General features: G+C 38.8%; 1 protein-coding gene across 1 annotated transcript in view; it reads left to right on the forward strand.

Moving 5' to 3' along the window:
• LOC124556322 (protein C12orf4 homolog) overlaps positions 1 to 13,710 on the forward strand; it is a 151,103-nt gene that overhangs the window by 86,886 nt on the left and 50,507 nt on the right. Inside the window, exon 8 of the mRNA XM_047130294.1 lies at positions 9,924 to 10,041. Coding sequence (XP_046986250.1) covers positions 9,924 to 10,041 — 118 coding nt within the window. The remainder of the gene's footprint in view (positions 1 to 9,923; positions 10,042 to 13,710) is intronic.

Raw genomic sequence — 13,710 nt, forward strand, 5'->3', positions numbered from 1 at the left:
TTTCGTTTATGCATCTGCATGTCCGTCCCTCTCACACCGTCTCAATACTATCCACCATTGTGGCATATGTTTGGCTACTGGCACCTCTTGCACTAGCTTGGTTAAATTCTGTATACAGAAGCTGCCAAACTGCTGCTGTCCTACCGCGATGACTTTCTCCTCAGCAGATATGCATGCTGTTTGTCTGCCACATGTGGCTATCCATCCTATGCCTCTTTCTTCAATGAATACTTTGATTGTTAGTATGGGGCACATCCCTCTTCTGTTACCTCCTGGAGCTCGCTTTTGGCTCTTGCTCAGGCAGCTTAACTTCACGCTACCTGCAACTTTCCCGGTGGGTGTGAACCCTTCACCACCTTGGCTTTGTGTGGCAGCCCAATTTCACTATACCTTCTTCATTGGCACAGACATTTTTCAGTATCGGCTTCCAGAACACTGCTCAGTATTTACAGTAGAGCTCTTCACCCTGTATCAGGCCACGCAGTACATCCTACAACACAGGCTTTTCAATTGCATCATCTGCTCAGAATCTTTCAGCACCCTTCAAAGCCTTTGTGTACTGCACACCATCCATCCCGTAGTGCAACGGGTCCAGGAAAGTTGTTACTTGCTCACTCTTCATGGAGCCACTGTGATGTTTATGTGGGTTCCTGGTGTCACATTGGTCTGACAGGAAATGAGGCCGCTGACGTTGCTGCCAAGGCTGCAGTTCTCATACCTCAGCCCGCTAGTTCTTATATTCCCTCCGATGATCTGTGTGTTGCCGTCTGTCAGCAGGTGGTGTCACATTGGTATCACCACTGGTCCTCCCCCAGCGGCTTGGACAACATCCTCTCGGCCCTCTTCGCGATGAATATAATTTTAATTAGGTTGCATATTGGGCACTGTCTCTTAAGCCATTGCCATTTGTCAAGTGGTGCTCCCCCACCACTTTGTGAACATTGCACCCAACTTTTAACTGTCCACAATTTCCTTATGGAGTGCCAGTTTTTTAAGTGCTTACATTCCTGTTTGTGTTTGCCATCTGAGTTATCAGCCGTTCTAGCGAACAAAGTGCGGCTGTTGACTGCGTTTTGCTTTTTATCTGTCGTAACAATATGGTGAATACCATTTAATTTTTAGTTCTGGACCTCTGTTTCTCTATGGCAATTTTTATAGACCTTTCTCCATATCCCGATTTTTAACTGTCTTCTCTTCTGTCAATTGGGATTGACGTTTAGTTAATTTAACTCCTCTCTTTATCTTCATGTTCTACAGTTTTGGCATGGGCGCGGATGACCGTAGTTGTTTTTGCTCCCTAAAACAAACACATAACAGAGACTTTGTTGTCAATAATGTATTCTCCTTCACTATTTACAACAATCTTCCAATGCAGGTGTAACTTTTTGATTCCACAACTGTAGAAATGACACAGTTTTCAGGCAAAGAACTCTTCAAGTCGTGTTTGAAGCACATTTTCATCCACAAAGGAAGTTCCTTGAAGGTTGTTCGATGGATAGCAGAAAAGGTAAAATCTGAAGATGCAAAATCAGGTGAATAAGGAGGGTGTAGAATGACTTCCCAACCCACCTCCTGTATAGTATTTTTTGTCAGTCTAGCAGAATGTGGGCAGGCATTGTTGTGGAGTAGGATCACTTCATGTAGTCGTCCTGGTTGTTGTTCTTGCATTGCGTCTGGAAGATGTCTCAGTTATTGACAAAAAATGTCAGCAGTGATGGTTACACCTCAGGGAAACAATTTGTAATACATCACACCGTCGGTGTCCACCAGATGCATAACATTATCTTTTGTGGAAGCATGCAGGTCTTTGTATGGGGACTTACTGCTTTGTTTGGGCTCAACCGTTCTTTTATTTTCCTTATGTTAGTGTAAAGACACCATTTCTCATCACCAGTGACTACAGAGGATAGGAATGATCTGTGTTGTTGAGTAGCCAATTGATAAAGTGCAAGCAGAAATGCACACATGACCACCTGCTGATTTTTGTGATTTTTGGCTTAGAGCATGTGGCACCAGTACTCTCGATTTTTGAACCTTCCCCATTGCATAGAAGTGTCACACGATGTTGGAATGATCACAGTTCATCATATTTTCCAGTTCTTGAGTACACTTGCGTGGATCTTTGTGGATTAATGTGTTTAAACAATCTTCATCAAACCCAAAAATCTTCATGAATGTAGAGTGTAACTAATGTCAAAATGATCCTCCTTAAAATGAGAGAAACATTTTCTTGCTGTGCTCTGTTTAATGGCATTATCCGCATATATGGTGCAAATGTTTCTGGCTGCCTTCCACTGCTGCCACCCCTGTATTACACTCATACAGAAGGATATGTCAGAAATGTACAGATTTCACCACTTGCTCCAGTCATTATCTCCAAATGGTAATATGTAAACTCAAATAGAAACAGTGAACTACAAATAAAAAATGATAATTGATAAACAAACTCGTAGCAACCAGAATACCAACATGCAAAAGAAAAATCTACAAACTTAAACAACCACCTAATATTTAAAAAAAGCAAATAAAAATTCACTTCATGCCTTCCTTAGAGAGAGTCTCCACTCCTTCCAAACTAATTATGTATGTGAATACCAGATGTGGCTTAAATTCAAAGTAATAGTATCAGTTGCAACTTAGGAACTTGTACCAAATAAATTAATAAAAGAAGGTACCGATCCCCCGTGATACACAAAACAGGTCAGAATGCTGTTACAAAGGCAATTAAAAAAGCATGCCAAATTTGAAAAAACACAAAATTTCTAAGAATGGTGTTATTTTACTGAAGCTCAAAACTTCGTGTAGATTTGAGTGTAAGGTGCTTTTAATACATCCAACAATGAGACTTTGTTGAAATTTGACACAAAATCCAAAGAGATTATGATCATACGTAAAGTACACCAGCAGCAAGACACAGTCAGTATCTTCAATGTGTGATACCAATGGTAATATTACCGATGACAGTACCACTAAAGTGCAGTTACTAAACATAGTTTTCTGAAATTCCTTCACCAAAGATGGTGAAGTAATCATTCAAGAATTTGGATCAAGAACAGGTGCCAACATTAGTAACTTATAAGTAGATATCCTTGGTGAAGCAAAGAAACTTTCACCACTTAGTAGATAGTATATCAGTTGAGTTCCTTTCAGAGTATGCTGATACAATTGTCACATACTTAACAAGCATGTACAACCACTTGCTCAATGAAAGGTCCATATGTAAAGACGGGAAAGTTGTATAGGTCAGATCAGTATTCAAGAAAGGAAATAAAGTAATCCAGCACATTAGAGACCCATTCACTAATGTTTATTTGCAATGGGAATTTTGAATATATGCTGTGTTTCAACTTCATGAATTACCTCAAAGGAAACAGTCTATCAACACACAGCTCATAAATTCATCAGAAAATCAAAGCAATTGTAAAATGATTAAGGCAAAATATCTGTATGGTGCGAAAAGTGGCAATTGACTCTGAATAAGGGAAAGTGTGAGGTCATCCACATGAGTACTAAAAGACATCCATTAAATTTCAGTTACACATTAAATCATACAAATCTAAAGACTGTCAGTTGAACTAAATACCTAGCAGTTACAATTATGAGCAACTTAAATTGGGACAATCACGTAGATAATGTTGTGGGGAAGCCAAACCAAAGATTGCATTTTTTTGGCAGAACACTTTGAAGATGTGACAGGTGTATTAAAGATACTGCCTCACTACAGTCACTCTACAGTACTTTTCTAAAGTATTGCTGTGTGGTTGGATCCTTATAGGATAAGATTGATGGAGGATGTTGAAAAAGTCTGAAGAAAGGCAACTCATTTTGCATTATTGCAAAATACAGGAGAAAGTGTGATGGATGTGAAAGTGAGTTGGGTGGCAGTCATTAAAGCAAAAGCATTTTTCATGGTAGCAGAATCTTTTGATGAAAGTTTAATCACCAACTTTCTCTTTTGAATATGAAAATATTTTTTGCCAACCTACATAGGGAGAAATAATTATCATAATAAAATAAGATAAATTGGAGCCTGTACAGAGAAATTTTAGTGTTCATTTTTCCTGTGTGCTCTTAGAGAGTAGAATGATAGAGAAACAGTCTGAGTGTGGTTTGAAAAACCCTCTGCCAGGCACTTAAGTGTAAATTGCAGAGTAGTCATGCAGAAGTAAATGTGGTGTTGTGTAATGCAGTGCTTGCTGGCTTTGTTCTTGAGGAATAATTGCTCAGAAAAAAATTAGATATGTTGCGCCATTTCTGAGTTAATTAGCATTGAAATTAGCTGATCAGGCTGTTGCATGTGCAAATTAAAGTGGCTTGTCAGATACAATTAGTGTCAGTTTTTCTCATAGCCTAGATAATAGTGCATTAGACTGCTCAGCCTTTGGCTTGGATTTTATCCTCACTTCCGTGCCATGTCCATTTTGTGTATTCCTCTGTTGTCTGGTTTCAGGAAACCAAACAAAGAACACATTTGGTGATACCGTATCTGGTGGGCTGCTTGAATTTGCATGTGCAATGGTCTAATTAGCTAACTTCAATGCTAATTAATTTGGAAATGGTACAATGTGTCAAATTTTTTCTTAAAAATTATTTCTCAGTACAATGTGCCCTGCAACATCCATACAAGCTTTTCAGACTGTTTCTGGCCACCCTGTAGATGCTGGAAACACTAGTGTGTTTCAGTTAATCACCAAGCATATGGAGGGCTCAAAATCATTTTGATGTAAGTGATTGACTCCCATTTGGAGTACCTGAAACTTTCAGTATATTTGTTCAATTAATAAATAAAACATGTTATGGATTAAGTACAATAGAATATAATGTGTTGTTTGAACAAGAAATAGATGCCCCCAGTTCTCCAAATGGGTAAACTTCACTGTGACTTTAAAGCTTCAAAATAAGTTTCATTCTAGAACAGCAACAGGGTGATTTCAGTTCTTAGATGATAAGACATAAATATTCTTTGAAAAATAAAAATACAAGGTAAACAACTATCTACACAAAGATGTATAACATTTTGAAGACACTAAAAACTGATATCTTGAATGTTCAATGAAGTTTCTATCAACAAAAATGTGCAACAGTGATAGAGTATGTAGAGACCAAAAAACAGCTTGAAGTATTTTTGCCTAAATTTGGACACAGGTGTTGTAATTTTCCACTTCCATGTCATATAGCACCATTCCTCAAAGATGTCCTAAAAGAAAAAAGTCATTGTGGGATGAGGGGTGAGTGTATACCATTTAACAATGCCACCAAGTTCTATCTGCAACTCTAGATATGTTTCATTCAATATCTGCCTGTACGCTAAAGCAAAATATGCAGTACAACCACCATACAGAAATTATATTCAGTAATACCACGATAGTCCAACACTTAATATTGTGGCAGACTCCATAGTCCAGCATGCGTAAGAAATTTTCCTGTATTTTTAGCTCGGTTATTTACAATGCACAGACTAATGCATGGATTAAAGTCAAGTTGTTCCAAAAATTCTAAGGCAGTTCTTATCCTGAATTGCTAAGCTCACCCTCCAGAATCAGAGCCTCTGTCAGGTTTTTTTTTTTTTTTTTTTTTCTCATACCTACCTGCCAGTATTGTCATTAATTCCATCCCTCGAGCAAGAGGGTGTAAAAAATTTCAAGTGATGGTTCAGAGGAATGTTTGTGCAAAAGATCATAACCTCGGATAGCAGCATCAAAGAGTTTCAATGTAATTTTAACATTAAAAACTCTATTTTAATATCTACAGTTGCTTGGACCTCTGTCAAAACTAAAATATTGCACAGGGCCTGGAGAAACCAATGGCCTAAAGTGATCGAAGAAGCTGGAGTGAAAACTGATATAAATGATGATGATTCAGCATCTGACTGCTCTGGAACTGCATTCACTAATGAACTCCTTGTGTTTTCAGCAGAAGTAGTTGGCCAATTGATCGACATTAACTGAAAATTAGCTGTCGGACGGACAATGTGATATTGCAAAGTGTTTTCAACCCACAGAGGGCACCAGAAACTGAGAATGACAACGAAGAAATGCCTACAAGTCACATTTCTTGGACTGAGGCTTCAGAAGCCTTAAACACTTTTGTGTAATTCATTGAGACTGTCCAACAACACAACACTTCTGAAGTTGTGAAGTTGCACGTTGTACAACATATTTTTATCAAAAGAAGAGCCCAGTCCAAGAAAGAAGTCTGCAGTGTTCCAGAGGGCTCAGAAGAAAATTTCAGCTAAACTATCAGTTTGATACACTCCATGCACTTGATGTCAGATATGTGTGCTATTCCTAAAGACAGTGATGCCAACTGAACTGCACTAAAATCTTGTTGGCAATTTTTATTATTTAGCTTGCTTGTGATCTTTTCAAATCAGTGGTGCATTTTTTATTTTGTAAATAGCATACAAAAAAATTATTTATGTATATTGAACATTTCTAAAACGTTGAACTTTAAACTGAGTTAATAGAGCAGTATAGTATTTGATTTTCAATTCAGTTTTGTTTTCACAGAAAAATAATACATACTTCTTATTTTTATATACTGTACCGTATTTACTCGAATCTAAGCCGCACTTTTTTCCAGTTTTTGTAATCCAAAAAACCGCCTGCGGCTTAGAATCGAGTGCAAAGCAAGCGGAAGTTCTGAAAAATGTTGGTAGGTGTCACCACAACTAACTTCTGCAGTCGAATATATGTAGCGCTACACAGGCATGCTTTATGGGCACAAAGATAAATACTGGCGCCAAAACCAATGCGTCAGTAAATAATTTTTTTTAAAAAAAGATGGAAGACGAGCTTTTTTTTCTCCGCCCCGAGTTTCGACCACTGCATTTTCGTACATTATCCAACGAAATAATACAAATTCCGTATTGTTCATCTTCGAATGTAGCAGAATTTCAATGTACTACGAAAATCCGACTGGCAAGACTGTTTGGGATCTTTGTCAATATGACCAACTCTACGTTCTGAACTTTTTCCTACTTGTGAGGAGAGATGGTTGCTAATAGGAACCTGATGAAATTTGAATCATATGCAGTATTCTCTTCACCATAAGAGTAATACGAATATAAACATTTTGCCATGTATTCTTTCGTGTTTCCTGCTATCTCATTTAAATCCTGTCTGCCTAATAAACTACGACTGCCTAATAAACTACGAAACTAGAGACAACAGCAAACGCGGAAGAATATATGTATCGTGTCATGTTTATATTCGTATTATACTTATGCCTAATAGTGATACAGTCAGAAATGAAGCACAGCAACTGACTAGATTTTTAACTCTAAGACGACTCTAATTTCTGTGCAGAATTTGACGTACTAAAGAAGCGGCCGCAAAGATTTTCAAACGGAGAAAAATTTTCGCCTAACTCTCGTTGAGAACATGTTCTATCATACGCAGTCTATTATTTGGTTCTTGTTGATCATTCTCAAAGAAAACAGCAGTGTAAGTAACAACAAATAGCAGTCTCTTGCCATTGTTTCGCTAATGAGATGATTCCTCTCTCTTGTTTTTTAATTGTAAGCGGCGGTAGCGCGCACAAAAGCAAGCCATGCCGCGAGCGGCGACACACCGTAAACACGCACTATCAGAATGCGACAAACAATGTATGACACAGCACAGTAATGCATTTTCAGCTTAGAGTGACGTAAACACCTATAACAAAGAAAACGGCACTTATCAGATCATAGCAAAATAAGCAATCAATCCAAACCAGACGAAGCACGTGAAAAAGGAAGGGTACCCGTATAAATACGGACGGAGCGCCTGACGCATAGCAATGGCTACCTGGTAAAGCTTAACTGCTAAGCTTACGACTCGAACCAAACTACTGTAGCTGTATCGTCATTCATTGTACCCAAATTGTGTCCCATATTAGAATGGACCAACTTTGTTTCGATTTGGAGGTGCGGCCTAAAACTTTTCTCTCCCCTTGAATTTCGAGTCTCAGATTTCAGGTGCGGCTTAGATTCGGGAAATTTTTTTTTTTTCCATTATTTCGAGTCTCATTTTTCAGCTGCGGCTTAGATTCAAGTGCGGCTTGGATTCGAGTAAATACGGTAATCCCTCCTGTTGTGTTCAATAAATGACAGTTACTTGTTTTTATACATTAGAACCATAAGTTGTGGCTATGTCCCTTTTTTAAAACCGGGCTTTTGAAAATGACCTTGATAATCTGGCGTATCTGATGACGTGGCATAGAAAGATCCCCGAGCATGCCGGATTATCAAGGTCCTACCATATTTTGTCATATAATTATGATTACACCTTTCAAGAGTTCCTGGTGAGAGATTGTCATAACTGTGGCTGGTTTACGTTTTTCTAAAATATGGTCCAATTATGAAATCGCCGAGGATTCCGTACCACAAATTTATACTCGGTTGACCAGAAATTCAAATTCTTTGAGACAGCAAGGATTCTTTACTGCCTATTAATGCATATTGTGTAAATTTATGTACCCATGATTTGTGTATGTAGCTTTGTCAGTAAGCAGTATGTTTACAGTTATAAAAATAAATCTACAAAAACAATCCATTGCTGGAAATCACCTTCATGAAACTGATATTGAAGGTTGGTGTGCTAAGGGCACAGTACTGAAATGATACTTGATTGCTGTCTCAAGCTGCAGCCACAATGTATACACTACCTGATCAAAAGTATCCAGACACTGCTGTGTAATGTGAATGTCATAAGGCAAACCTACCAGTATGAAAGGAGGCAGGGAGCATTTTATTGTCAGTAGGGAAGCAGTAACAGCAGTATGGGTAGGTCAGGAGAGCCTCAGTGACTTCAAATGTGGACAAATCATTAGATGTCACCTGAGTAGCAAATCCATTAGACATATTTCAACCCTTCTCAAACTGTCCTTGTTGACTGTTGGTGATGTTAGTGTGAAATGGAAACATGAAGGAACAGCCACAGCTAAACCAAGACCAGGCTGACCTGCACTGAAGGAGAGGGACTGTCGAGCATTGCAGAGGGTGGTTGTAAAAAATGAAATGGAATCATTCAAGAGTTACAAAGTGTTCCCAGTAGTCCAGCTTGCACAATGTCTTTGTGTAGGGAGTGAAAAAGAGTAGGGTACAATGGTTGAGCATCTCCTCATATGCCCCACATTTCTGCAGTCAGTGATAAGTTATGCTTGAACTGGTGTAAAGAGTGATGCCACTGGACAGTGGATAACTGGAAATGAGTGATGAATCACAAAATACACTGTTGCAATCCATGGAGATGATGTTTGTATCAGTATAACAATCTACACTATCATAAAACAGCATCTGTGAGACCATGGTTTATGGACAGGAACATTCCTGAAATAGACTGACCTGCCACAGTAACAACCTGAACCAAATGGAACATCTTTGGAATGAGTTAGAATGTCGACTTTGCTCCAGACCCTAGCATCCAACATCACTACCTTCTCTGGTTTCAACTCTTGAGATCGAATGGGCTGCCATTCTTCCACAGACATTCAGAAACCTGATTGAAAATGTCCTCAGCAGAGGGCAGAACTAATGTCCACTAATAGGTGTCCAAATACTTTTGATCGGATAGTGATAATTATCTGGCTTGAGGTTCTTAAAAATGTGTGCTAGAACATCTCTCGGCATCATTTGCATGTAGCAATCTTCTGTTTCCAAATTATTCAAGCACTATTAAGGTACACCAGTCCATATAAAGAAACTTAAGTATCTTGATAGGTATAAATGATGCATACTGTCAATTTGCAAGAAACTTTGCTTTGGCTCCTAGAATCATTTACAAAATATGCAAAATATGTGGAGTGTCCCTGTAACATGGTTCACTGGTTTCATTCTACTCTAGGTGAAACAAGATTAATCTTATTACCAATGATCTTTTTGTTAAGGTTAGAAAATAATCCACTTACATGATTACAAATTATTATTATTATTATTTTTCCAGTCTCGAAGGTTGGGGACAAAGAATCTACAAACTGGTGATGTGTACTTGACAAGACATTCAAATTTAGCTGAAGTCCATGTTGTTTTCCATATGGTGGTAGACGATTCCTTGAGATCAAGTGAGTATAGACAGAGAACCATAAGTGGAAATGCTTGAAAAAACTTACTTTTGTTGATGGCCTCAATAACATGTAATTTATGTGGAGTAACTAATTGAACTCTCTCCTTCTCCCTCTACCCCCCCCCCCCCCCCCTCCTGCTTTGAGAGACAGCATTCAATAAAGCAGTGATTCTGTGTGGAATGATTTCAACAAGTCCTTTGTGTGTTTTTGGAGGTATGTGCTCCAGATGTCTTTGGACGTCTCACACAGTTCCTGGTTTGTAGGCGTGGAAATGTTGCATGACAGCATCTTAGATGTGATCCATTTGGTTAAGATCAGTCTACTTTGGTGGCCAAGACATCATTGTGAGTACAATGTCATGCCCCTCAAGCTGCTGTAGTATAGTCTTGGCCATGTGACAAACAGTTTTGCTGCTGGAAGAGCTATCACTTTTGGGGAAGATGTCGAGCATGAAGGGGTACAGGTGGTCTGCAGTAATGTTCATAGTCCACAGCTTTTAGGGTGTGTTTGATTACTATTTCAAGTCCCACAGAAGCCTAGATGAATATCCTCCATAGCACAGAGCAGCACCCATATAAGGGACACCACTCATCAGACCAGATGTCATGTTTCCATTGATGCACAGTCCAATCTCGATGATGCTGTTCCCACTGTAGTTGGAACTGACGGTGTCGTCGGGCCGACATAGGAACACCAGAGGACATAGGAACACCAGAGGACATAGGAACACCTGAGGACATAGGAACACCTGAGGACATAGGAACACCTGAGGACATAGGAACACCTGAGGACATAGGAACACCTGAGGACATAGGAACACCTGAGGACATAGGAACACCTGAGCCTCACATTCGGCAATTTGCACTGAATGGTTTGCTCTGACACCCTTGTCTGTACACTAGCATTGTGCTCTGTCATGAGATCTGTTAGATATTTCTGGCTATTCGGCTTTACAGAGTGGGCGAGCCTCTGACCTCCCCGTTTTGTGATGAGACGTGTATGATCGACAAAGGCACACATTGTTACTTAATCATGATTTTGTCTTCTTTCAACCACTTTTCATAGATGCTCAAGATGGAGCACATGAACAGCCAATCAGTTTCACCATTTGATTTGTTTGTTACCAAGTACCAGGTCATAACAATCTGCCCTTTGTCAAAGTTGATCGTCAGTGGTTTTCCCATTTATGTCCCATATAATCCCTAGAATAATTGAAACTTCCTGGCAACTTGCCGGCCATGGCCTGGGGCTAAGCCATATCTCTGCAATATCCTTTCTTCCAGGAGTGCTGGTTCTGCAAGGTCCGCAGGAGAGCTTCTGTAAAGTTTGGGAGGTAGAGGAGATGAGGTACTGGCAGAAGTAAGGCTGTGAGGACGGCACGTGAGTCGTGCTTGGGTAGCTCAGTTGGTAGAGCACTTGCTTGTGAAAGGCAAAGGTCCCGAGTTTGAGTCTCAGTCTGGCACACATTTTAATCTGCCAAGAAGTTTCATATCAGTGCACACTCCACTGCAGAGTGAAAATCTCACTCCTAGAATAATTGCTTATTTGTCTCTGCTCTGCTTATATACTTTCCTTACTGCCTCATGAGCCTGTAGCACCACCAGGCAGCATTCAGTCTCATTGTGGGCAGTGGTCATAATGTTTTGGGTCATTAGTGTATACGTATATTATATTGCTTAAATTATCGTTAATATTGTAACTACATGAGGAGATGTATCATAAAAATCAGTCACTTCATAAAAGTACCTGAAATATTGTTTGGCAACAGTGATTCAGTTTGTATAACTTTCTGCTGCGGTGATACGAACATTCTGTTTGTTAATGGCTGTAATTGTAACTACTTGACAGTGAAAATGAATTAAAAGCTCTTGCATCATGATTAATAAATGCTACAAAAGGAACAGGTCTTCAGAGTAATGCAGATAAAACAATGTACTACATCTTAAGTTGCCATCCAGAAAATAATAATACCCAGCAAATTAATAGCGCAACTTTTGCAAAGGTCAGTGAGTTCTGTTATCTTGAGCTCTGCTGTTTTCTCATAAGATTGCATTCTTATATCTTTTTTACGCAAATATGTCAGAACATCAAATCCTTCACAGTTACACGGCAAATGAACGCAGTATGGCAAGTCTCACTGCTCCCCATTCATTATCATATTACACTTTTCTAAATTAGTAGTTATTTTCTAACTCATTTATTTAAAAGTTACCTTCCCAATGTTAAAAACACTTGCAATGGGAAAAAGGTATGTTATCCATAAGATTTGATGCTATCACTAGATTGTGCATGAAAAGCCGTCAAATCAGCAGGCTAAGTTTATTATTCCATACTTTTAAAGTATATTCATTGTTATTTGTGTAAAATATTATTTTCGGGCTCAATAGAACTGGAAGCAAATGACATATTATTTAAGTCATGTGTAGCTTTGTTTATTTTTCAGATGGTGGTTCATTTTCAGTATGTAATTGAACTGTGCATATTTTTAGTAGGGGAATGCTAGTTCTTACTGGCACAAGCGGAGAAGCACTCGCGTATTCTGGGTCGCGGAGTGGCTGTGGGGAGCAAAGGCAAGAAGTGATTCGGGAGGGAGGGGGAGAGGGGGGTTGGTAAGTTGATGGAAGAGACTTTGTGTAGAGCCAGCAGAGGATTCGGAAGTCAAGCCAGGTGCAGGACAGTTTTCATGTAGGGATATTGTATTGTACGGAACTGGGGACCTGGAAACGATGGAGATTGTAGATGCTCAGCTGAAATGCAAATTCAAAAGATTAACACTTCTTTCAATGGTTTTAAGACATTTTCAAAAGAAAATACCTTTCTAAGGTATCTTTATTGGACATAGACAAATCATTAACTATACGAATTGTAACCTACGGTTCTGAAAACTAGTAGTTTGAACATAAAATCTTAAGGAAAAATTTGGATCCATAAGAGACAGCAATACTAAAGATAAGGAAATCCCACATAATTATTAAGTGTATGATTTACACAGATATCCTGATATAGTAGCAAACGTTAAAGCCAAAATATTGCAGTTGGTTGGGCATTTCATTGAAACCTTGCAAACAGCATCATCAAGAGAGTAACAAAGCAGCTTCCTACTGGAAGGTTAGCTCTTGGATGCCCGTGTAAAAGATACTCAATTTGGAAAACAACTTGTGGTGACAAAATGAAATGGCTCAGTATTTCGCTTTGCAACAGAGAGCACTCATGGTGTGGAAAGATTAATAATAATAATAATAATAATAATGGGAACACAGCTGGTAGCTGATGAAAAGTATTCAGGGTTTCCTGTCAGATGGTGTGTTAAAATAAAGTGCTGGATTGACATGGGTTATAACTCAGTTGGCATATAATCCTGATCTTCCTTGGAATGAAATGTGACAGTATGTAACACTGCTGCATTGCTAGAAATCTGAGATATTTTCATCAGCAGTAAATATCTACGAAGACTGCAGCTATAAAACTGGTAGCTTTTTTAACCATTGTTTACTTCTTGGAAACTGCATTGGTTCCTTTCGCGTTCTGATATTAGCTCACTATTTCTTAATATTGTACTGACATAATCAGTAGGTATATTGGCATGTGGCCAAGTTATTTTAATGAATTAAGGCCAAAAAATTGTAGTGGGAGGGGCATGTCATTAAGTTTAACGTGAAATGGAAT

The sequence above is a fragment of the Schistocerca americana genome, chromosome X (genome assembly GCF_021461395.2).
Source record: "Schistocerca americana isolate TAMUIC-IGC-003095 chromosome X, iqSchAmer2.1, whole genome shotgun sequence".
Lineage (NCBI taxonomy): Eukaryota > Metazoa > Arthropoda > Insecta > Orthoptera > Acrididae > Schistocerca > Schistocerca americana.